The 26,635-nt window shown below is 46.4% G+C and overlaps 1 protein-coding gene across 4 annotated transcripts; it reads right to left on the reverse strand.

The window, feature by feature from the left end:
- Positions 1-1,962: 1,962 nt before the first annotated feature.
- LOC121864930 (major facilitator superfamily domain-containing protein 12-like) lies at positions 1,963-15,047 on the reverse strand. 4 transcript variants are annotated; one of them, XM_042364138.1, is made up of 14 exons: positions 14,924-15,047; positions 9,590-9,853; positions 7,987-8,293; positions 7,140-7,278; positions 6,908-7,023; positions 6,558-6,649; positions 5,096-5,213; positions 4,650-4,895; positions 4,419-4,511; positions 4,210-4,302; positions 3,871-4,041; positions 3,400-3,488; positions 3,072-3,214; positions 1,963-2,507 (listed from the first exon to the last, which is right to left on the reverse strand). In XM_042364138.1, the coding sequence occupies exons 3-14, from the start codon at positions 8,098-8,100 to the stop codon at positions 2,398-2,400; spliced, it is 1,524 nt and encodes a 507-aa protein (XP_042220072.1). In that variant the 5' UTR covers positions 8,101-8,293; positions 9,590-9,853; positions 14,924-15,047; the 3' UTR covers positions 1,963-2,397. The 4 variants fall into 4 exon arrangements, with proteins under 4 accessions (XP_042220072.1, XP_042220073.1, XP_042220075.1 ...); XM_042364139.1 differs by having other exon boundaries at positions 14,964-14,989; XM_042364141.1 differs by lacking the exon at positions 9,590-9,853 and having other exon boundaries at positions 14,363-15,047.
- Positions 15,048-26,635: the final 11,588 nt, after the last annotated feature.

Consider the following 26,635-nt stretch of genomic DNA (forward strand, 5'->3'; position numbering starts at 1 on the left):
CCCGCCACCACCCTCCCTCACCCAACCCCTCCCTCACCCAGCCCCTCCACCCTCACCCAGCCCCTCCCTCACCCAGCCTCCCTCACCCAGCCCCTCCCTCCTCACCCAGCCCCCTCCCTCCCTCACCCAGCCCCTCCCTCCCTCACCCAGCCCTCCAGGTTTGTTTCTCGTTTCTTGTCTCTCACTGTCTGTTTCTCTATATATCAGTGAATTTGTCTGTCCTTATCTCTGTATCGGTATTTATCTGTCTTTCCTTTTGTCTACCCCTCTCCCTCTCACCTCTCAGTCCTACCCCTCTCCCTCTCACCCCTACCCCTCTCCCTCTCCCCTCTCAGTCCTACCCCTCTCCCTCAAGATATCTACTCCACTACCCTAGAGTAAACACACACACACACGTCAAAGATTTACCAAAGCTCCAGCTATCACGTGTGTATCAGCTGATATGAGAGTCAACAGCTGATGGGAGTAAACACAGCTGACAGGCACTATTATTCCACCTCACTCCCTCATGCTGACGTCCTCATTCCTCTCTCTCTCTCTCTCATTCTTGTCATTTACCTGCTGAGTGCCTCTTAATACGCGGCTCTACCCCATGTTTACCATATATAAGATAGGAGATAAGCTAACCTATCCTCCCATCTCTCAGTGAAGCTTAATGGGTGAGGGTGAGGGTGTATCTGTAGGTCAACAACACGACGAGTTGCTTAGTAGAGGATCCTGTTGAGAAATTTAATCTTCGTAAAGGACTCGATTGTGTGTGTGTGACGTGGCGGCCATCTTGGGGTTCACGCTTACGATCCTTCTTTGTTTATCATTCTATTTGTTTATATCTTATTCTATATCTGATTTGTTTATGTATCGTGTCGTATATATTTATCATTCTATATTTTATTTATCTATTATTCTAGATCTAGTTACATCTGTTCATTTATCATTCAATATTTATTTGTATCTGTCATTCTTTCTATTTCATTTTATTTGTTAAATGTTCCTCTGGTTTTCTTAACATTTTATACGCTTATTTACTTCACGTTTTCATAAGTCATTTTCTCCTTGTGTTAAGTAATGTTTATAAAGTTGTTGTTGTCTCAGTCTTTTCTTTCCTGGAATTCCTCTGCGTGTTTAGTGTTAATTTTGTTGACACTTTAAAATGTTTTCATTGTGTGTGTGTGTGTGTGTGTGTGTGTGTGTGTGTGTACAGTATATATCTATTTTTTCTCTGGGGTGATTATTCATATGTATGTGTGTGTATGAGTGTGTATGTGTCTGTGTATGAGTGTGTATGTGTGTGTATGAGTGTGTATGTGTATGAGTGTGTATGTGTGTGTATGAGTGTGTATGTGTCTGTACTTATGTATGATCGTATATGCGTGTTGTATGTAGGTGAGGTTGACACACACACTCAAGAAGGAAACATTATCTCGGGTTAAAATAAACATTATTATACACAATAACTTTACTCTAAACCCACACAACAGTAAGAACCCTAACAATATGTATAAATAACAAGTACAGACTAACAACTACTTCAACCACACTATAAACACACCCGGAAATAAATGACCAACTACTCAAGGCTCCAGAGTGACCGAGTAGAGACAACACCCACAGTCCGCCCAGCTGTAAGTATACCCACTCGTTCCATAAAGTATCACTTGGATTTTGTGTGAGGTATTATGACACAACGGTCGAAGGATTTTGACACACTCCCTACCATGACAACAGGAGTCGCAGTGCTTATAGTCCTCAGACCTCTCCTTAAGAGATACATTTATTGGAGCAAGTTCACCTCCCTTAACAGTTGAGGAAATTGGGTTGGTTAAGTGCTGTGCCGTCCACCTTGACTTCATATGAAGGCTTAGTATATAAAGTCCTTAAATGGTCATTTGGACTTTGGGAATCACTTAAAAGTCTAATCTAATCTAACCTACAGTACTGTATAGGGGTCGCCAGGAGGCTGTATCATATATAATATTTTTAATCTCACTATGAAAAATAACCATTGAAATAGTCGAGAAAATCGTAAACAAGAACTCGTATACAATGGCAGTCCAAGTCAAGGTATTGATAGGAGTTAAAGTGCCACGCTTATCACAGCAAGTTATTGTAAGAGACGTCAGGCAGGTGAGAGGCTATGGTGAGGGAAGCAATCACTCAACACTCCTCCTCGTGCTGCAGCAGGTGAGGGCGATGCTTCAAGAGGCAGCTGTTGTATACACCGACACCATACATGTGTACACTCTCTCACGTCTAAACTTAAGGAAGAACTTATATAAAGACGTAGGAATGAGTGTTTGAGAATTTAAACTCTGGTGCCTTAACACAAGAGTCTTCTGTTATGTGTAGGAATCGGGTCCTGATGCCACCACAGCCCAGGTTGGTGCCTTCATGTACTGCTCAGGCCTTGGTAATGGCACCATAGCCCAAATTAGTGCCAGTAGAGAGGAGCAATTCACTAGAGTTTGAGCTGAGAGAACTGCCACTTGCTTCACCCGTCTCACGTTCAGCTGAGGGTCAGACAGAGGGAAGGAAAACATAAGTTACAATCTCCCTCAAAACAGTGAACACATTTGGACCTTAAACAAATGTACTGTAACGAAAGTACCTGGAAATCAAGTATTAATTCTATGTAATAATATGTCTAATAACCTCTGTTATATGATCGATATGTAATGTAAAAGGTAATGAAATAATATACATAATTACCTGTATTAATATGTATCCTCTTACCAATGTACACATAGCCCTGGGCATACTTATAGTCTAATTATTATGGAAATATCAAATAGCCCCGCCCTCTTTCTCTCGCCATGGCTTGTGATTGGTCAGTTAGAGGGCAAATAATTAATGAAGTGCTGTAGATTGGACTAAAATTTGTTCCACAGAAGATACTGCTACATTATCCAATCATACTGGTGGGCGGGGCCGAGTCTGACGTCATACTGATGGGCGGGGCCGAGTATGACATGTGCCATAATGAACAGACAATAGATACTCACTCACTCACTCACTCACTCACCCACCCACTCACTCACTCACTCACCCACCCACTCACTCACTCACTCACTCACCCTGGAGCAGCTTTTGGGTTCGTCCAAGTCTCTGGCGGTTAATGAGGCAGATGGCGATGAAGGCGGTCATGAGGGGGACGAAGATGCCCAAACTCATGACGTGTCGGAAATAATCGGAGCAGTTAGTGCCATTACACCACACCCTGCCAGGAGACACAAAGGCCTTTATTAGGTTAGGTTAAGTTAGGCGAGTCAGTCAGTGGTGTCGTCAGTCTAGGTCAGTCCGTCAGTCAGAGGATCAGTCAATCAAGATTGTTAATGAGATGGTACACACAGGTAAACAAAGTGAGGTAGAGACACACACCAGGTGAGACAGAGGGACACACACCTGGTCAACTCCTGGATAATCAACACAGCCACACCGTTGATGATCTTGTCAGCGAAGCTCATGGATCCATACACAAAGGCGGAGCTCTCCTGTGAGACGAGGCGACAGGTCAGTGTTACATAGTACACACGGACACCAAACCGCAATACAGTACACTGACTCTACATTCTTACACATACAGCCGCCTCCACTTACACTTGGTACAGTGCCTGGCGCAATTTGTAAGATGTGGCACCACTGTGTTTGTTTACATCATATTAAAACTCCCGGAATGGCCCTAAAGACCCTCACAATGGTAGCCACTCAAGATAAACATTCCACAGAGTTGCCACATCTCTCAAAAATACACCAGTCAATGTACCAGGAATAAATGCAAGCGACTGCACACAAATATAAACCAACATTGAAAACAAACAAGGAAACATTTTTGAGGGGAGGAATATTTATAACCTTTATCCATGATAGACTCACCGTGCTCCTGCCTATAAGATCAGCAGTGAAGGCGAGGGAGATGATGACGAGGATGGAGCTGGAGGTCCCCCACAGGATGGCAACAATGTACATCCCAAACTCCGGTATCCAGGGCAGAGCTGATACTGTGGCCGCTACCAACCCTATCACGATGCCTACCACCACTGACGCCTGCAACCACGTTATTGTTATTGTATATATTGTCATTATTACTGTATGATTATTATTATTATTATTATCTATAACCACCAGACACTAACTGATATTAACATTACAATGGTAAACTTGTATTACAGCGCCGGGTGTCAGAGACCAGGAAATACGCTACATGTACACTACCTTCTTGCCGATACACTTCCTCAGCGACCGCAGGAGGAAGGAGGCGCCCACACCCGACAGACTCATCACCAGGGGCACCGTGGCGATCAGTTCCTGTATTAACATCGAGTCACCTGAAGATTATCGCCCATAGTTTTATTTCACCCTAATATTAACCTTCCTAAAAAGTATCGTTGATGTTAGTTTACATATTATCGTTGAGGACTTACCTGCCTGGCGTGTATGGTCTCCTGAAGATATATGGGCATGTATATATTGGCAAGGTTGGCCACCAGGCGGGAACACGCGTACAGGAGTGTGATCTGCAGGAACACATCATACCTTAATACAATATACTTATACAATACATTAACACAGTACAGTAATGGAATATACAGTAGTTTGGTGTGTGTGTGTGAGGGTGGGTGCATATGTGTGTGGGGGGGTGTGTGTGTGTGTACCTGATAAAATTGGGGCTCCGCCAACCAGTCCTTCCACATCATACGGACGTGGGCGGTGTAAGAGTTGACGGGTTGTTCCTCCTGCTGGGGGGTGCTGGTGGTGGGGGATGTCTCAGCCTGGGTCTCAGATGCCGCCACCTCCTGATAGGCTTCTGCTTGTGTCCTGGTGGAGGCTCTCTCGGGGGTGAACAAGTGGAACAAGACGGAGAAGAATGTTCCCACGACCAGTACAGTGATGGTGATAGTCTGTAATGGTTAGGTTAGGTTAGGTTAGGGTCCTGTCACACCCTTATTTATCTTCTTAGTTACACTTTTATCATTTTCTCTCTCTCTTTTCCTTCCTCCGTCTCCCATTTCTCTTATTCCCTGTCCCTCGTTACCTCCTCTTCTTCATACCAGCCTCTCCCTCTCCCTCCCTCTCCCTCTCCCTCCCTCTCAAGTATTACCTTAAAGTTAGAAGCATCACCCGGGTCGACGAACTTGTTAGCTGTGGTTGTGTCCTCAGCGAAGGTGATCCACGCCACCAGGTACACCAACACGTCACTGCACACGTCGAGGATGTACCTGTGGGGCAAGGTGTTGGGTTAGGTTAGGAAGGTGTTTTGGTGGAGGAGCTGGTGAGGGTGCTGCCGTCAGTGGTGGTGTTGGTGGTGGTGGTGTTGGTGAGGGTGTTGCCGTCAGTGGTGGTGTTGGTGGTGGTGGTGTTGGTGAGGGTGCTGCCGTCAGTGGTGGTGTTGGTGTACAATGAGGATACACGGCTGGACAGTCATGAGGGTAAGTGAGGAAGCACCTACAGGGTTGTGAATCATCATGGAACGCTCACATGACTACTACTACTATGACTACTACGACTTCTACTACTACTACTACCACTACTACGACTTCTTCTACTACTACGACTTCTACAACTACGACTTCTACTACGACTCTGACAGGTCCCTAATTATATCAAGTTCCACCAAGCCATCACTGAGAGGGGCATTTGGTCATCTACGAATCACTGTAAGCCTGACCTGGAGCTGTTGACCCCTGACCTCAACTTGACCCGGGAAACGTTAGTGCCGTGTATGCTAACTCCGGAGGCTGAATCACCTGGTATGGGCGTTAGGTGGAAGGGAGGGGCGGGAAGTAGGCGTGAGGTGGGTGGGGGAGGGCGGGGGTAGTGTCAGGTGACGCCCCGACGGTAACATAAGACGCCGCTGGTCACGAGAAGCTGTCCAGGTGAGATGTGTTTACCTGTCGTGTCCCCCCCTTACCCCCCACCCTCACATGGCCCTCTCACCCCCACCCTCACATGGCCCTCTCACCCCCACCCTCACTATAGCTAATATTACACAACATGGCCCGCCAATACTGGGACATAATCCAGAGTGTCATATACTAGTGTCGTGTACCAGGGTGTCACGTACCAGAGTGTCACGTACCAGGGTGTCACGTACCAGGGTGTCACGTACCAGGGTGTCACGTACCAGGGTGTCACGTGTCACATATCCCCACAAGGTTCATGTTCATTTCTGCAGACACACTTAAATAATAACGACGACGATGATGATGATGATGATGATGATGATGATGATGATGATTGGAGGGAGAGGTGGAAGAGGAAGAGGAGGGAGAAGGGGAGGAGGAGGGAGAAGGGGAGAAGGTGGGAGAAGGGGAGGAGGAGAAGGTGGGAGAAGGGGAGGAGGAGAAGGTGGGAGAAGGGGAGGAGGAGAAGCTAGAGAAAGAGAAGGAGGAGGAGGTACTGGCAACTCAGAGGCCATACAACCACACAACCAACGTTGTTAGGAAGCAGCAAGGTGTGAGGTGTCGAGTGTGAGGTGTAGAGTATAAGTGAGGAGAGGTTCACGTATAAGTGAGGAGAGGTTCAAGTATAAGTGAGGAGAGGTTCAAGTATAAGTGGCTTACCTGATGATGTTCAGTTCATCTCTCTCAGCCTCCAAGTTGGTGAGATCAGGGATGAGGGCCAAGTGGGATACCTGCGTCGCTGCCCACCCGAACTGTGTGTGGGTAGGTAGGTTAGGTTAGGTTAGGTTAGGGTAAGGTTGGGTCGGGTTGGGTGAGGTTGGGTTGGGTGAGGTTGGGTTGGGTAAGGTTGGGTTGGGTAAGGTTAGGTTGGGTTGGGTTGGGTTAACTATAAACATATCAAATTGGTATTGAACAAATTATATACAATCTCTCTTATAAAACTGACTCTGAACATGACTCCAAAACACGTGTGGGACAGGTAAAGGACAGGTAATTAAGAGACACCTCACCTGGAACAGACAGATCATGAAGCCCAGCAGAAGGATGTAGCCGAAGCCCAGAGTAGCGAAGCATAACCCACACACGATGAAGATAAACGGGAAAGAGACCAACACACACACGGTACCTAGGAGGGGGGGGGGTAGGGTAAGTGAGGGCTCTCTTCTTAACCTGACCTGACCTGATCTAACCTAACCTAACCAAACCACTACACATACAAAACAAGAGATGAACCCTCCTTACCAATAGCATGCCAGGACTTCCTCCGGCCGTAGGTGCAGAAGGAGCAGCCTCGGTCACTCTGTAGGCCTATGAGGGGTGTGGAGACGGCATCAGCCACCTGTCCCATCAGTAGAAGAAACCCTGAGAGGCCCCTGTCCAGCTGTGGGGAGGTGCAGGGGTCAGTGGTGGCAGTGGTGGAGGGGTTAGTGGTGGTAGTGGTGAAGGGGTTAGTGGTGGTAGTTGTGCAGGGGATAGTGGTGGTAGTGGTGGAGGGGTTAATGGTGGTAGTGGTGCAGGGGATAGTGGTGTGGTAGTGGTGGAGGGATTAGTGGTGGTAGTGGTAGAGGGGTTAGTGGTGGCAGTGGTGGAGGGGTTAGTGGTGGCAGTGGTGGGGGGAGGGTGGCAGTGGTTGAGGGGTGGCAGTGGTGGAGGTTAGTGGTGGCAGTGGTGAGGGGTTAGTGGTGGCAGTGGTGAGGGGTCAGTGGTGGCAGTGGTGGAGGGGTTAGTGGTGGTAGTGGTGAAGGGGTTAGTGGTGGTAGTTGTGCAGGGGATAGTGGTGGTAGTGGTGGAGGGGTTAATGGTGGTAGTGGTGCAGGGGATAGTGGTGTGGTAGTGGTGGAGGGATTAGTGGTGGTAGTGGTAGAGGGGTTAGTGGTGGCAGTGGTGGAGGGGTTAGTGGTGGCAGTGGTGGAGGGGTTAGTGGTGGCAGTGGTTGAGGGATTAGTGGTGCTGAAAGAGGAGGTAGTGGTGTCAAGGAGTTATGATATTAATAATAATAATAATAATAATAATAAAAATAAAACTTAAATAATGACATTTATATAAGAAACGAGGTTTCCATTGACGCACCTGGAGGTAATTAACTCACCTGGAGGACATACTGCAAATAGACCAGGAGGTAGGTGAACCACATGGAGGCACACAGGTCATTAAACACATGACCCACACCATAGGCTAACTTAACCTGCCTAGTGAGAGCCATCGTAGTGGTGCTAGTGGTGGTGGTGCTAGTGGTGGTGGTGCTAGTGGTGGTGGTGCTAGTGATGGTGGTGCTAGTGGTGGTGTAGAGGTGTTAGTAGTAGCAGTGGTGAGTAAAGTTGCAGGTAATGGCAGACAGTGGCAGATCTCGGAGCGAAGGACAAGTTGTGACACCGTAGCAGACAGCCGAGTTATATCTGTTAAGAGAAGAGAAAGAACGGCGTTAAAACTCATGAATTAATGAGAGAGAGAGAGAGAGAGAGAGAGAGAGCTCCCCTCTCCTAATTAATGTTTCGAGGGAAGTTTAAAGATAATAATGGTTAGGTTAGGTTGAAAGAGAAAGATAAATAATGTAGCCAAACCTAACCTAACCATACCATTCCACAGACCTTTAACTTGTGTCTCTCATTTCCTTCCCACGAGGAATAAGTCATATGGCTTACCCTTCCACCCTCCCTCCCTCCCTCTCTCCTCTCCCCTTCCACCCTCCCTCCCTCCCTCCCCCCTCTCTCCTTACCTATACCAAGATACACGCGAAGTCTGACCAGTACTTGAGAGGGATCACCTGAAGATTAGACACCCCAAGCTTATTTCACCTGTAGATTAACCTAACCTAACCTAACTCTAACCTCACTTAACATTAACTAACCTAACCTTAAACATCAGGTAAAATAAACTGTCTCATTTTAAGCTACAACACCTTGCTTGATGGATGGCAGACAATATGACCTCAAAATTATACACCAGACTATTAGATGCCTTCACCTATCTCAGTTTCAATGGGGGGGAAGGGGGAAGGGGGATGGGGGAGGGAGGGGATGGGGGGATGGGGGGTAGTGTAGAGCGTGTCTGCAGCTTTATGATTCCGCCTTCACAGTTGAGAACGCACACGTACGGTTTATTTACTTACATGACCTACCCTAATATATCTTAACCAAATTTAACTTAACTCAACCCTAACTTAGCCCTACCCTACCCTAACTTAGCCTAACCTACCTCTTGATTAACCCTTAACACAAATGAATTTTTAGTGCAAGTTAACATGACACACACACACACACACACACACACACACACACACGTTCTAAAAACAGTATGGTGTCACCTTTGCAGTGGATGGGACGTGAGAAAGAGTGAGTGGAGGGGGGGCGGGTATAGTGCAGCGTGACACTATACCCAATATGGCCGGTATGGTGTGGGTACTAACTCTACTATAACTGACCAGCGGAAGTCATGATTATACTATCATATACACGAGGTTAATGTCTCCCTATTGAAAACTTAATCTAATCCAAATACCTTCATCCTTAACTAACTATTGTGAATCGCAGGTTAGGTTAAGTTAGGTTAAGACTTTGTTAGGTTAGGTTATGATGATAGGTTAGATTAATGTTAGGGCGTTTAATAATTAGGTGAAATAAGCTGGGGTGTCTAATCCTCAGATGACTCTAAAGTAAATGTAACAATCTTTGATAATCCGAATCCAGACTCACCTGTTGTGTGTGTGTGTGTGTGTGTGACGGCCAGGTAGACTTGTTACGGTGTTTTCTGGCGTCACGGTGATCTTGAGGTGTCCTTGTGACGGTCAGGAGGAGGCAACCATTAACCTACACATCCTCGTTAGTCGGTGGAGAACAAATGACAATAGTAATCCAAATGGTGTTTATTTTCTATCAACATTTTTGTTTCTCGATAACTTATACAGTATAGTTTGTTCATTAACTGTCTATGTGTCATATCAAACACATCCTCACCATCTGAAGGAAAATCGTTTTAAAAGTAAATAAAGTTTACTTATCCACACTTAAATTTGGCTAAAGTCTTGACCACACGACACATCACAACAACGTTTCCAGGCCTCCTACTCAGACTCTAGGCCGAGCAGTCAAGAACCACCTGTGACTCACTCTACTGGCGTCTTTCTGCACAAGTTTTAGTAATCTTCGAGTTAGATTATTACTATATATCTCCAGGAGAACTTTGAGAATCAGAGAGAGACGAAGAGATGCGTTGAGACAGAGAGACGGAGAGACACTGGACAACGAGTATCTTATACGATCAGATGGGTCACGAGACAGTGGTGGTGGTGGGCCTCTGTGTAGCAAGCCCCTTCCCCCTCACCACCACATGACTACCAGCTCAGGTGCTCCAACACTCAGGTTACCTGCCGCACGGGGTTAACCACGGCTCCTCTCACTCGTATTGTAAGCCCACCAATCTCTCACTAAACACTCAAATATCTCACCAGAGAGTAAAAGTAAATTATTCTTCTTTATGATTGGTAAATAACTTACGAGGTGAAAGTTGTCTGACATAAGAAACCCAACAAGATCCCTCTCTCTCAGGTCGACAAGCTCCCTCCCTCCCTCACTCCCTCCCTCTCAGGTCGACAAGCTTCCTCCCTCGTTACGCCATGTATGCTAGTAGGTAACGTAACTCATCGGGTGTCTGTATATATGTTTGTCTGTGTATGTGAATGGTATATTGATGTATACACGCATATGTATGTAAATATCACTGGTTAGGTTAGGTTAGATTCGGTTGCGTCTGGTTAGGTTAGGTTCGGTTGCGTCTGGTTAGGTTATGTTAGGTTAGGTTAGATTTAGTTGTCGTAAAATGTGTTAGTTGTTAAATAGGGAAACGTACCTCCAGATAAAGTCCAGTCAGTAATGTCACGTTAGTAGTCTGTTCACGTTACCATATTCCCCTTGACAATGGACTTGGTAACGTAGTGGAAAAGTCCGAAAAGACCGGATAACTATTCATCCCGCTGTCATAAGTCCGGTCTGTTGCAGTTTTCTCGGCGCTAAACGTCCGAGCAGTAACAACGGTAACAACTATGGTACATCGACCACTCTTGTCTGGTCAGGATGTTAACAAATGATGCATACGAGGAGACTCCACCCCCAGAACGGCTATGACTATGACGTCACCATCACGTCATAGCTGGCAAGACAGGTCAGAGGGGTGTGAGTGCCAGGTCCCTCCACACACACGTAGGGAAAGTGCCATACCCTTCCCTACACACATCCTGGTGAGTGCCTTGTGTTCCCAAGCTCTGGCGTTAGTCTTGGCACCTAGGGGAGAGTGGAGTAGTGGTGATCGTTGGCATTACACAGTATGGACAGTAGCAGTGTTCCCACGTGTGTCGAGCCGGACATCCTGTAGCAACGTGACCGAAGGTGTGCCAACCCCCCCGCTGATGGTGGCAGAAAGTGAGCAACAGAGCTAATTATATATACCTCATACAACACCAAGGACACACACTCATAGAACGTTTGGAAACATTTCGAGAAGGAGTGAACTAGGTCGAAAAAAATTAATCTTGCTACGACAAACTACAAACTAATGTGTGTTAGTGACGGTGACGTGTGTTAGTGACGCTGGTGACGGTGACGGGTGTTAGTGACGCTGGTGACGCAGACGTGTTAGAAGATTTACCGCGACGGTGGACGTGTTAGTGACTTGCTGGTGACGGTGACGTGTTAGTAACGGCTGGTGACGGTGACGTGTGTTGCGACGGCTGGTGACGCAGACGTGTGTTAGTGACGGCTGGTGACGTGTGTTAGTGACGGCTGGTGACGTGTGTTAGTGATTTGCGACGTGTTAGTGATTTGGCTGGTGAGGTGTGTTAGTGACGGCTGGTGACGGTGACGTGTTAGTGGATGGCTGCTGCAGACGGTGACGTGTTAGTGACGGCTGGTGACGGTGACGTGTTAGTGACGGCTGGTGACGGTGACGTGCGTTTAGTGACGGCTGGTGATTGTGACGTGTGTTAGGTGACGGCCAGACGGTGACGGTGTTAGTGACGGCTGGTGACGGTGACGTGTTAGTGATTACCGGTGACGGTGACGGTGTTAGTGACGGCTGGTGATTTGGTGACGTGTGTTAGTGACGGCTGGTGACGGTGACGTGTGTTAGTGACGGCTGGTGACGGTGAGAGGTACAGCGTCGTGCATCAACACTTAACACCAACATAAACATTAATTACAACTACTTAAAAGGAGCTCACTTGACATAACTACAGTGTCACTTAGAAAATACTGTCACGTGATCCATAGTGCCAGTATTGTGCTGATCAGTCATCATGAGACCAGTGCCCCTAGTCCACCTCATACTGGGCTTCAGCATCCTGTGTAGCTGCGTCGCCCTCCCCAGCAGCGTCCTACAAGAGCCCCAAGACCTTCCTGACTCTGACGGTGATCATCAAGTGGGTGTACCGTCATCCTCCTCCTCCTCCTCCTCCTGCTGCTATCTTATCATAACCGTCCACGATGTTTCTACTTCCCTGTCGTCTCCTCCAGGTGTGTTGACTACTGCCGAGGAAGACACTGGCGGAGGGGTAGGAATAGAAAGTGCCGAGGAGGAGGAGGCCATGGAGGAGGTTGATGAAAACAGGGACCTGACACTCACCCAGATGAGAGACATACTGAAGAAGGCATACTCGAGGTCCTGCCACTCTAACACGACATCTTGATCTACCCAGTGTGTGTCCAGTCTTGGTTATAATTACTAAATAATTCCCTGGAGACTTTATTATGACAAGCAAAGGTCAAGTACATAATGACTCACATATAGATACCAGATATTGTGGCGTGTCGAAGGTAATAATAATAATAATAATAATAATAATAATAATAATAATAATAATAATAATAATAATAATAATAATAATAATAATAATAATAACAACAACAACAATAAGTCAGTAGCCCCTTGATAACCAAACACCATCACCTCAACAGAAGACGTCATCACAAAAACAGCCGAGAGGGAAACGGGAGAAGAGGCAGCAAGGAATCGAGAGAAAGAAGAAGGAAGACATCTAAGAAAGGAAGAGGGAGGAAGGGGCACAGTAAAGAGGACAGAAGACACGGGAAGAGGGATAAGAGGAAAATGCACGGGAGACATCACCATAGTAGTAATAATGAGGAGATATTTATTGACCTACCTCCTACACTATGGCCTCCACGCCCTGCCCACACGCCTACCACCACACCATCATCTACTTATACTACAACACACTCTACTACTACCAAAACACTCTCTTCTACTGAAACATCTACGACATCCCTTACTACGACCCCTGAGCTACCAACCACGACCACCTCTTCTTCACGACTTACCACTTTGACGACCACCACACCCAGCCTAACTACAACACCGACTGTATCCACGACGGTAACTACGACTCCTACAGTAGCTACGTCGTCAACCCCGTCACCACCCAGGTCAGCAGCAACCTCCGGATTTCCTGACAGCCACACGCCCCTGACCCTTGAACCAGAGGCTGAAACTCTGTTCCCTCTCCTCTAGTATTGCCTGGTGGCCCTTGACTGCTCCTACTAACTGGTCTCATTAACTGGGATGGTTCATCAGTCTCCGGCAATCAGGGTTAACTGAATCAATGTGAAGTTATATGAGGACTGTAGTGAATAAATGAATTAATAAATAAATAGCTTTCTATCCCTCCAACTATCCATATAAAGACCCAGAATATTATATAATGAGGAGAAGGGAGAGGGAGGAAGGGACGGAGGAAGGGAGGGAGGGAGGGGTCCTATAGGCAAGAGAGAAGGGAGAGAGGAGGCAGAATGTGGGTAAGGAAGGAGAGAGAGAGAGAGAGAGAGAGAGAGAGAGAGAGAGAGAGATGACGTAGATAAGACAACAACATATTTGTGGTTGACCTTCACGAGTAACCACCACAGTTTATCCCAGGAAAGTCATAGACGATCACCTGAAGATTAGCCCCCCAAGCACATTTCACCTTAAGATTAACTAACCTAATGATAACCTAACCTAACATACCTTAACGCTAGCTAGCCTAACTCCATGTTATTCACAGGACGAACAACAACAAATGAATGTCTATCTCTGAACCACAACTTTATTCCCCAGGATGAAATACAACTGACGATCTACTACTCTATGACGTCACAGCCCTCAGTTATATTCCCAGGGGGCACAACAACTGACGATCTACTACTCTATGACGTCACAGCCCTCAATTATATTCCCAGGGCGCACAACAACTGACGATCTACTACTCTATGACGTCACAGCCCTCAGTTATATTCCCAGGGGGCACAACAACTGACGATCTACTACTCTATGACGTCACAGCCCTCAGTTATATTCCCAGGGCGCACAACAACTGACGATCTACTACTTAATGACGTCACAACTCAGCTATATTCCCAGGACGAACAACTAACCTATGACGTCACAACCCAATCTGTTTTTGTTATTACCTCGTAAAAACTCACCTCATTCATTCTCTAACGCAGAGCTTTTGTTAACAACCTTCTGTGTAACGTATCCAGGATGTGAAGCAGCTTCCACCAAAACAAATGAAGAGCTCTGTCAGGCGTGGTGCATCTCTCTCTCCGATTACATAACCAAACAATAGGCTCTCTCTCTCAGCTACAGCAACAGGGTAACACTGTAGTAACCTCTGGGAGCCAACATAACGCTCATACTTCAGTAGTAAACTTCATAGGGGAGATTTTCAATGGTATAAATCACTCTTGCAAGACACAGTTCACAGTCAGAGGGTTTCAATGCACAGTTCACAGTTATATAATATTACAAGACAGTTCACAGTCAGAGGGTTTCAATGCACAGTTCACAGTTATATAATATTACAAGACAGTTCACAGTCAGAGGGTTTCAATGTACAGTTCACAGTTTTATAATATTACAAGACAGTTCACAGTCAGAGGGTTTCAATGTACAGTTCACAGTTTTATAATATTACAAGACAGTTCACAGTCAGAGGGTTTCAAAGCTCATTTATCGAGTGTTTTAGTTCAGTCATTTAAACCAACTTGCAAAACATAACAGCAGTTCACGGTGGTAGAGACTAACACAAGCGGCTGGCGAGGAGGTGTGCAGGAGGTGTGCAGGAGGTAGAGGAGGTGTGCAGGAGGTGTGCAGGAGGTAGAGGAGGTGTGCAGGAGGTAGGAGGAGGTGTGCAGGAGGTGGGAGGTGTGCAGGAGGTAGGAGGAGGGAGGAGGAGGAGCTATTGTGAGGTGAGGTGTGGAGGAGGTGTAGGTATGGAGGTGGAGTGTGGAGGAGGTAGGGTGGAGAAGGAGGTGTAAGGTGTGGAGAGGAGGTGTAAGGTTTGGAGAAGGAGGTGTAGGTTGGAGAAAGGTGTAAGGTTTGAGAAGGAGGTGTAGAGTGTGGAGAAGGAGGTGTAGGTGTAAGGTGAGTCAACAACACTTCACTACTACCGTCACCTGCCTGGCTGGGTCCTCCCCTGACCTCCCTAAGGTGAATGTTGTAGGGTGCGATGAGCCCCCCCCCTCACCCCACCTGCCTACATAATGGACCGACCACCACCCTCTCCCTCACTCCCTCTCCTCTCCTCCCTTACTCTATCATTCCCGAGGTCCCTAGAGTACCTACCCTCCCCGGCCTGTAAGGTACTCTGAGTCGAGTACTATACCTGTTCTTCCTTGAGTACAATACAAACCTCTTGAGAATGATGACTTTACTACAGATTTCAGACATGAGAGAGAGAGAGAGAGAGAAAGAGAGAGAGAGAGAGAGAGAGGAGAGAGAGATCCAGTAATATACCTAAACTTCATAAGCCGAGATAATCATAACAAGTGTTTGTAATTTTCTCTCATAAAATGACCACAAGGGAAGAAAGTTGGGGGAAATGAGAAGTGGTGGGGAACTACTGGGGGATACTCTCTACCACGCCATGTAAAGGAATTTAGTAGTTTGGGGCGTACACCTACCCTCCCATCCTCCCCCTACCTCCTCCTATCACCCTCTATCGCCCTCCTACCCCCTCCTATCACGCTCTATCCTCCTATCACCCTCCTATCACGCTCCTATCACCCTCTACCCCCCCTCCTATCACGCTCCTATCACTTCTCCCCCCCTCTATCACCATCCCTCCTACCACTCCTATACCCTCCTGCTCACCCTATCACTAAACCACCCCCCTCCTATCACGCTCCTATCACCTTCCTACCCCTCCTACTCCACCCCTCCCTATCACCCCTCCTACCCCCTTCTCTCTCACCCTCCTATCACGCTCCCCTATCACTCTCCTATCACCCTCCTACCCCTCCCTATCACCCTCCTACCCCCTCTACCCCTTCCTATCACCCTCCTCTCACTCCTACTCTACCCTCCTCCTCACTCTCCCCTCCTACTCTCCCTCCCTCCCCCTCCTATCACCCTCCCTACTCCCCTCCCCTCCCCCCTTCCCTCTCCACCCTCACCCACCCCTCCTACCCCTTCCCACCTCACCTCTCTCCTCCTCTACACCCTCCTCCCCCTCCTACCCACCTTCCTATCACCCTCCCTCATTCCATACTCATTTAATCTCTTCCTCTTCCCTTACTGTACACTACCCCCCTCTCCCGACACACAATATCAGATGTGGACCAGAGACAGGTCTTGTGGGTTGAAGGCCACAGCTCAGAGCGGTCCTGTCCACAGTAGTTTACATCACTGACAGGAAACACATTCAGGCCACAGCCACACACACACACACACACACACACACACACACACACACACGCGCGCGCGCGTCTTATTACTCAATAGTAAAATAACTCCTCATTTACTTCAGTTAGGGGTGAAAATCGATCATTTCTCTGATATAAAATTCACAAATTGGCGCCATTTTAAAAGGTTGAAGGCTGTAACTTTAAACCTAACCTAACAAAACTAAGCCTAGCTGAACTTAACCTAAACCTATGTATCTAAACTCAACCTAACTTAACCTAATCAAACTCAAGGATATGTGTATCATCGCCAACTCAAGGATAAAGTTAGCGAAGACCGTGAACTCAAGGCACCACTATTCAATTACGTTAACTATTAGTAACCAGCAAATTTACATTAATGTGAATCCGTCAATTTAGTTAACCGGCCGTGTGAAGCTGGCCTTGGTGAATACCCGACCCATGGTATCTACTGTAAGAGGTGGGTGGTGATGGGATGGCCGGGTGGTGATGGGATGGCCGGGTGGTGATGGGATGGCCGGGTGGTGATGGGATGGCCGGGTGTAGTAGACTGAACCAGGTAATGACTACCCTCAACAAGCTGAACACATAAACGAGGTCAAAGCAGTTAACGGAAATGCTCAATTACTCTCTACTGAAGTTGTGTCTTAGTTGGTCAACCATAGTTAGGTGGGCAATTGGGCAGTTAAGCTCCTCCTCTGTCACGGTAATTAGCTGAAGTTATCTATGACTCCTGGGCGGAACTACAAACGTGACGTCATATATTGTTTATTACTGTAAGTTATTATTACAGCTAATTACTTAACTAATATGGCTGTTAATTTACTAATCTGATGCAGCGACTGACTTTGTAACCGTCAGCCAATCACCTTCTACTTATCAGCAACCGCCAGCCAATCATCTTCTACCTGTCTTAGCAACCGTCAGCCAATCACCTTCTGCCACTTCTTAGCAACCGTCAGCCAATCATCTTCTACCTGTCTACAACCACCATCCTCACCTCTTAGCAACTCAGCCAACATCTTCTACTGTCTAGCAACCGTCAGCAATCCCTTCTGCCACCTCTTAGCAACCGTCAGCCAATATCTTCTACCTGTCTTACAACCGTCAGCCAATCACCTTCTCCACCTCTTAGCAACCGTCAATCATCTTCACCTGTCTGCAAATCAGCCAATCACCTTCCCACCTCTAGCAACCGTCAGCCAATCATCTTCACCTGTCTTAGCCGTCACCAATCACCTTCTGCCTCTTAGCAACCCAGCCAATCATCTTCATCCCTTAGCAACCGTCAGCCAATCACCTTCAAGGATATGTTACCGTTGCTAAGGCTTAAGATAAGAGTGGGCGGGGCTTACCTGTGTAGGGTGATGGAGGCTGCAGGTGTCCTTCTCTCTTCTAACATCCTTCTTCGTTATTCCTTCTATCTATCCACCTTCTTCCACTCCTCTCTCTCTTCTTCCATCTGATTACATGTTCGCCTGTCTTCCTCTTCTCCCTCTGCCTCTCAATCTGTAAACAAACAGAGAGCCAGTACATGCCCAGTACCTACCAACAGTGTGTAACAGAGAGCCAGTACATGCCCAGTAGTTGCCAACAGTGTGTAACAGAGAGCCAGTACATGCCCAGTAGTTGCCAACAGTGTGTAACAGAGAGCCAGTACATGCCCAGTAGTTACCAACAGTGTGAAACAGAGAGCCAGTACATGCCCAGTAGTTGCCAACAGTGTGTAACAGAGAGCCAGTACATGCCCAGTACCTACCAACAGTGTGTAACAGAGCCAGTACATGCCCAGTAGTTGCCAACAGTGTGTAACAGAAGCCAGCACATGCCCAGTAGTTGCCAACAGTGTGTAACAGAGAGCCAGTACGCCCAGTAGTTACCAACAGTGTGAAACAGAGAGCCAGTACATGCCCAGTAGTTGCCAACAGTGTGTAACAGAGCCAGTACATGCCCAGTACCTACCAACAGTGTGTAACGAGCCAGTACATGCCCAGTACCTACCAACAGTGTGTAACAGAGCCAGTACATGCCCAGTAGTTGCCAACAGTGGTAACAGAGAGCCAGCACATGCCCAGTAGTTGCCAACAGTTGTAACAGAGCGTACATGCCCAGTAGTTACCACAGTGAAACAGAGGCCAGTATGCCAGTGTTGCCAACAGTGTGTAACAGAGAGCCAGCACAGCCAGTAGTTGCCAACAGTGTGTAACAGAGAGCCAGCACATGCCCGTTTGCCAACAGTGTGTAACAAGAGCCAGTACCCAGTACCTACCAACAGTGTGTAACAGAGAGCCAGTACATGCCCAGTAGTTACCAACAGTGTGTAACAGAAGCCAGCACATGCCCAGTAGTTGCCAACAGTGTGTAACAGAGGCAGTACATGCCCAGTAGCTACCAACAGTGTGTAACAGAGCCAGTATATGCTCAGTAGTTGCCAACAGTGTGTAACAGAAGAGCCATGCCAGTAGTTACCAACAGTGTGTAACAGAGAGCCAGTACATGCCCAGTAGGTACCAACAGTGTGTAACAGAGAGCCAGTACATGCCAGTAGTTGCCAACAGTGTGTAACAGAGAGCCAGTACATGCCCAGTAGTTACCAACAGTGTGAAACAGAGAGCCAGTACATGCCCAGTAGTTGCCAACAGTGTGTAACAGAGAGCCAGTACATGCCCAGTAGTTGCCAACAGTGTGTAACAGAGAGCCAGCACATGCCCAGTAGTTGCCAACAGTGTGTAACGAGAGCCAGTACATGCAGTAGTTACCAACAGTGTGTAACAGAGAGCCAGTACATGCCCAGTACCTACCAACAGTGTGTAACAGAGAGCTACACATTACGTACCTGTGTAACAGAGCCAGTACATGCCCAGTACCTACCAACAGTGTGTAACAGAGAGCCAATACATGCCCAGTACCTACCAACAGTGTGTAACAGAGCCAGTACATGCCCAGTACCTACCAACAGTGTGTAACAGAGATGTAACCGACCCGTCAATATCGAAGAGGATAAAGTGGTATAAAGTTCTCACAGGAAACAGGATCTTAGTCGTTTGTTTACTGTCAACTTTTCACACGTAACAAAGCTCCCTACTGTATACTGTGTTTTCTCTCTCCACGCATCAAGTTACTGTACACTTAAGGGTTTATAAATAAGGATAATAGTTTAGGATATAGTGAAGAGATATAGTGTACAGTGTCACCAATATTGTCAGTAATAGTGAAAAAATATAACTGTAGCGTGGAATATTTTGATGGTGTGTTCGTTAGTATGGGTGTATGCAGCCTTCATACATCCATCAGCCCCACGCCACCCACAACACACCACCTCTACCCACAACTACCCACCCATAGCCACCCATACGCTGTTGTTAAGAGCTACGACAAATTACAAGAGTTAAAGTGAATGGTTGGTTACCGCGAATCATCTGCAAGTACTTAATTGTTTTGTGACCTGTTATGGTGGCTTTCTTATCTCTCTCTCCACATCTCCTCTCTCCCGCAGCTACTATGGGCCACCTGAACCTAACCTAACCTACAGTTTGGCTCCAGTACTCAGATCCGGGTCAGGGGGGCAAGGGGTTACAGGGAGAGGTGCTGGGAAGGACAGGGGAGGTGCATTATCAGTCCAGGGAGGGGGGGGGAGGGGACAGTTCTTCCTTGATGATAAGTTGGTAATCTCATTTGGTAGGTGTTTAAGGCAATTACCATATATGGACTCTATGGACGGAAAGAGACGGGAGGAAGGAGAGACGGGGAAAGGAAACGACAGGGAAGCGAGGAAGGTAGGTAAGGGAGTTTGAGAGAAAGATGAGAGAAAGGGTTTGAGAGGAAAGAAATGAGAGAGAGTAACTCATCAAGTCATCACAAGTTAATGGGGTAGACAAGACTCACCCAACACAGTAAGTCAACTTTAACTTAAACCTTATCACCGTGAACAAGATGTGTTGGTCCACACTCTCTTCACCCGAGGTAATGTGGAGAAAACATTATATAGTACTGTTATCATCATCATCATCATCATCATCATTCTCTCTCTGCCAACAGTCGACCTTCCAGTAAAACATTATTTATATGCATAGGTAATTAGCTTTAATAATCCTCAGCGTTAATTACTTCATCACCTGCCTCTCACAATTACCTTCATTTATCACCTGTCTCTCCTAATTATCTTATTTATCACCTGTGTCTCCTAATTACCTTTATTTATCACCTGTCTCCTAATTACCTTTATTTATCACCTGTCTCCTAATTACCTTTATTTATCACCTGTGTCTCCTAATTACCTTTATTTATCACCTGTCTCACCTAATTACATTTATCTCCCACCTTTCTCATAATTACTTTTCTACTTTCATAAATTTTCCGTAGTGCTCTCTCTCTCTCTCTCTCTCTCTCTCTCTCTCTCTCTCTCTCTCTCTCTCTCTCTCAACCAGGTATTTTCCCCCCAGGACGGTGAGGTCAGTAATTAGTCTCACCACCACCACTAGTATTACTACCTGTATGTATATTAAATTACTTTGTTCATCCTGCAGGTAAAAAACTGTCTTACCTGTAGTAGAGATGTTGTAGACGGTAAGGGTGATTTTTAAATACCGGATAGACAGACAGACAGACAGGCAAGTAGACAGACAGACAGACAGACAGATGCAGTGGCTAACTGAAAAAAGATAGACAGACAGACAGACAAGAGACAGATTGGTTGATTGACCAATACAGACAGTGACTGATGGAGAGAGAGAGAGAGAGAGAGAGAGAGAGAGAGAGAGAGAGAGATTGTGACTGATGGTACAGCCACACTATAACTCTCACCTGTCGTGCTGCCCTCAAGTGGCGCCCACCAGCACTAAGCCATTAATTCTACCCCCCCTCTCTCTCTCTATCTTTCTCTCCCCCTCTCTCTTAATCTCTCTCTCTCTCTCTACCTCCTCTCTCTGCTTCATTCTCGACTCTCTCTCTCTCTCTCTCTCTCCATATTAATTAACTTAAAAATATATAATATTACCTTTAAATTACTCTTTTAATGTTCACTGTAGATCAAGTAATGTATAAGAAGAACAGAAAGTGAATAATATTATTAATTACTACCTGAGGCTCCTGTTAATGAGGCGGACAGGATCACCTGAAGAATTGTCACCCCAGAGTCCGGCAGGGCGACGATTCTTCAGGTGGCAACACCTGGGGTGACAATTCTTCAGGTGGGGTCAGGAGCCCCCACGGTTGTTAATCTTCAGGTTAGTGGAGTCAGGACCCTCCTGTCAGGTAGGACTATATAATATGAAGTGGGCTCAAAAATTGTTAGTCATAATCATCAGTCGACCATGTCACACAACACCCTCCACTGTTGTGTGATGAGTTATTCGGTGGCTTCAACAAAACAGACTTTTAAAACGTGAAGTGAAGTGTGATACTGTGAACCACTCAGTCAATTTGGTGGATGTGAATATTGGTGTGCACACACAGACGATTGAATCATATTAGAACAGGAACAAGAGTTACGGTACATCAAGACCATTTATGTCAACAAATTGCTGTTCAGTGCCCTTTGTAATATACATCACAATAAAGATGCATAACACAAAGGAATATATTTATGTTATCCTAATTATACAAATTATATATTCACTGTGGGCTGGGGTGACGATTCTTCAGGTGGGATATCCCGGGGTGACGATTCTTCAGGTGGGATATCCCGGGGTGACGATTCTTCAGGTGGGATATCCCGGGGTGACGATTCTTCAGGTCGACATTCTTGGGCGACTATTCTTCAGGTGAACCAGCGGACAGGTAAATACAAACTAATTAATCATATTACAGGTATATCAGGTGTGTGTTGACGTCTGAAGGTAATAAGACGTAATTAGCATATATATTGACTTACTGAGAGCAATACTCACCTGTGCATAGTTAATGAGAAGACCTAACACTCGCCTGACGCAGTCAAACGTCTCCTGAAGGTGTGGAAGACGGCGATAACATCTTGAGAGGTACAAGGCCATCTGTTGCTGTGAACACAAACTAAAGTTACAAATGGTGTATACGTTCAAGGGATGATTAGTGAAGGTATATAGTGATTATTGTGCTTGTCTGTCTCCCAGTTTATTTCACCTGATGATTGAACACCCCAATGCCACCTAGGAGGTTAAGTTAGGTTAGGTTAGGTTAGGTTAAATACTGAGCAATTATGGCATCTTGACCTCCACAACTTGCTATAATACATAACAGTCAACATTCACCACAACATATAAGACAACATACAACATCACCGTAATGCATAACGCCTGTATCCACACAACGCCTAACATCGACTGTCTAATACACCAAGAAGAATGAGAGTTGAGACTTATTTCCTGTGAGACGGAGGCGAGGTCCTGGGACTGTCTGTGACGGGGTAACACACACACACACACACACACACACACACACACACACCCTATTCTATCAACCCTTATAGACTAAATTTGTTCATAATAGACTACATTACATAGGAAAAGGCTAGGAAGCTTTGAGCATAGGGCGAGTCTAATGTAGTTTAGCATTGTGTTGGTGCTGTCGTGTTTGTGAGGCGAGGCGAGGCGAGGCGAGGCGAGGACACCGTGAAATTGTATGTGTATGCTCATTCTCTTAGTCTTAGTGTTGAGTTTAGGTAAAGATACAACTTGTTTATGTATGTATGTATGTATGTATGTATGTATGTATGTATGTTACGTGTAAGTATGCCCACAGAACAATAGAGTGAGAAGGACACGTCACCCATCACGGTAACTATGTACAGGAGATAAGAGGAGAGATAAGAGATGGTGCTATCATGGTGAGTCGGAGTGTCACCCCCTCTTGTGTTTTGTTATCGTGTTATATTGACCTCTGTGATCTGTCTGTCTGTCTGTCTGTCTCAGTGTTATGCTGTCTTATGGATTCATCAATTGTGATCAAAATTACTGTCTGTCTATCCTGTCTATCTGTGATCTGTCTGTCTGTCTGTCTGTCTGTCTATCTGTGTATGTCTGTCTGTCTATCTGTGTATGTCTGTCTTTTATCGTCTGTGTGTGTGTGTGTATGTGTGTGTGTGTGTGTGTGTGTGTGTGTGTGCCCCGTCTTCACTGAATAATTTATACACACACTCGAGTGAGATTAGCTTCTGAGATAGAGACAAAGAGAGAGAAATCACTCACTCACTCAAAGAACTTGTATCCTACCATATAACTACCATGACCCGTCAACTACACAACAACCATAATTTAACATCACAAAAAAAACACAAATTAAACTAATGATAAATTTAACCCAAGTACAGGTAATAAACACACCTGGGAATATATTAATTAATATCAAATGTAAATTAGTTAAACAAGTAAAGTTTTTTTATGTTAATATTTTCATCTAAAAAAATTAAAGAGACGATGTTGAATATATTTTGGTGTAGTGTCACTTGATATATAACCATTACATAACCTAACCTAACCTAACCTAACCTAACCTAACCCTCCATACACTAAGTCCTGAGTACAGAAAGATCAACACTGCACTCTACCTCCCTCACTTCCTCAACTATAAGGTCAAGTACCACTCGGGTGAACTGAAGAGTTTTGGTGCCTTGGAAGCGAACCAACGACCCTTAGGAGAGTAGGTAAGTGTTGTAACCACTCAGCCACCCCACCCAGACGACCTGTTGTACGATACTTATAACAAAACAAAACATAAGAGGGAGGTAAGTGGTTGAGTGCTTGCTACCTGTGTGTGTGTTACCTGTGTGTGTGTTACCTGTGTGTGTGTTACCTGTGTGTGTGTTACCTGTGTGTGTGTTACCTGTGTGTGTGTTACCTGTGTGTGTTACCTGTGTGTGTTACCTGTGTGTGTTACCTGTGTGTGTTACCTGTGTGGCTGTTACCTGTGTGTTACCTGTGTGTGTTACCTGTGTGTGTGTGTTACCTGTGTGTATTACCTGTGTGTGTGTTACCTGTGTGTGTGTTACTGACACATGTTGCCTGTGTGTTACCTGTGTGTGTTACTATGTGTGTTACCTGTGTGTGTGTTACCTGTGTGTGTGTTACCTGTGTGTGTGTTACCTGTGTGTTACCTGTGTGTGTGTACCTGTGTGTGTTACCTGTGTGTGTGTTACCTGTGTGTGTTACCTGTGTGTGTTGCCTGTGTGTGTGTGTTACCTGTGTGTGCTATGGCTGTTACCTGTGTGTGTGGCTGCCTGTGTGTGTTACCTGTGTGTGTTACCTGTGGCTGTTACCTGTGGCTGTGCACCTGTGGCTGTTACCTGTGGCTGTTTGCCTGTGTGTGTTACCTGTGTGTGTACCTGTATTGTGTTACCTGTGTGTGTTGCCTGTGTGTGTTGCCTGTGTGTGTTACCTGTGTGTGTGTCACCTAAAGGCCTTTCTGCCATCTCGTCGTTTCTAAAGGTCTCCACCGTCCGTCACACCGTCCGCCACACCGTCCGTCACACAATCCGCCACCGTCCGTCACGCAATCCGTCACACAAATCCGTCCACACCGTCAAATCACCGTCCGTCACACCGTCCGCCACGTCCGCCACCGTCGTCACCGTCGTCATTAGATTAAAAAAAAAAGAGGCTTCACGAAAATTGTGGTTTGAGCGGTGGAGACGAGACGAAGTTCCTCCCCAACTTACGACGCAATTAAGCTGCAAATTGGCGCCAGATTGGTTGTTAGGTGATTACAGCCTCCCCCCCCACCACCTCCCCTCACCCCCCCCTTCTGTCAAGCATAGCGGAGGGGGTGAGGATAAAGGGGAGGGGGAAGGACAGTGGGAGAAGAACAGTGGGGGAAGGAGAAGGGAGAGTAGGGAGGAGAAGGGAGAGGAGGACAGAGGGAGAGGAGGGGGCAGTAGGGAGGGAGGACAGTGGGGAGGAGGACGACAGAGGAGGAGGACAGAGGGAGAGGAGACAGGAGGAGAAGGACAGGAGAGGAGGACAGAGGAGAGGAGGGAGGCAGTGGGAGGAGGACGGTGGGGGAGGAGGAGGGACAGAGGAGAGGAGGACAGAGTAGAGGGAAAGCCACTGGTTAGTTGAAGTCGGAGATATGCATACCTGTTGACCCCTAACACACACACACACCAACATCAATAATACAGGTGATATATGTGTGTGTGTGTGTGTGTGTGTGTGTGTGTGAGAGAGAGAGAGAGAGAGAGAGAGAGAGTATAATTATAGGGCTCTAATACACCTCTTATTATCCTCCCTCCATGATAGACAACACCAGGAGTATAATTGTTTTAAAAGAGGATCATTATAGTTACCTCATTTAACCCGTCTTAATCAGCTCTTGCTTAGGTTTAATTACTGTACTACGTCATAAGGGCAATTATTATTATACTGTGACTTGATCTGTTGTTTGTCTGACTTGACCTGACCTGACCTAATCTAACCTAATGCAGCCTAATCTAGACATAACTAACCTAACCTACCTTACAGTCGCGAGAGAGAGAGAGAGAGACCACAAGTTGTAAATTACTGCTTATGTCAGGTAATGTGGTGATACCTGCCTCCACCTCCTCCTCCAAACTAAAGGTCAAACAAGCCCAGCATAAACAGCCTCCAGTCCAAATTGGCAGCAGTCTCAGTATGCCATAAAGCGTGACGGGCAAGAATATTAACCTGGCGATAAAGGGTTAAAGCGCGGCCATATACAGGGGTTAAATTAAGGTTTCTCGCCTCGTGTAACTGGTGTTCTCGCCTGGCGTATCAACTCCAGCATGGGCAGTGATGATGTGAAGGGTGTTAAAACGATGACTCAAAAACCTGCTTTAATACATTGACACACATATACCGGGTCCATACAGTGTATAAATGTGACCACACACATAATAACAGCTGCCCCTCGTGTAACGAAGATAGCCGGCCTAAAGGACCACCCAGGCGTGAATATGTTTAAGTTGTAGCCAACACAACAACCACACCCTTAGTTAACAAGCTGCATGACCTAGTGTCAAGGAATAGTCCGAGAAGACCGGACAACTCGCCAACTGCACTGGCTAACCATTACCCCGGAACACGATCCGCAAATCGATTAACATCCAAGTTCCCAATTACTGCT

The sequence above is a fragment of the Homarus americanus genome, unplaced genomic scaffold (assembly GCF_018991925.1).
Source record: "Homarus americanus isolate GMGI-L3 unplaced genomic scaffold, GMGI_Hamer_2.0 scaffold2539, whole genome shotgun sequence".
Taxonomy (NCBI): domain Eukaryota; kingdom Metazoa; phylum Arthropoda; class Malacostraca; order Decapoda; family Nephropidae; genus Homarus; species Homarus americanus.

What these genes read in the sequence shown, in the direction of transcription:
- LOC121864930 (XM_042364138.1), bottom strand. Translation starts at nt 8,100, where the DNA reads ATGGCTCTCACTAGGCAGGTTAAGTTAGCCTATGGTGTGGGTCATGTG. An exon ending in GGAAGTGTATCGGCAAGAAG is followed by an intron (nt 4,042 to 4,209) that starts GTAGTGTACATG and finishes ACGTGGTTGCAG; the next exon opens with GCGTCAGTGGTGGTAGGCAT. An exon ending in AACCCAAAAGCTGCTCCAGG is followed by an intron (nt 2,508 to 3,071) that starts GTGAGTGAGTGA and finishes TCTGACCCTCAG; the next exon opens with CTGAACGTGAGACGGGTGAA.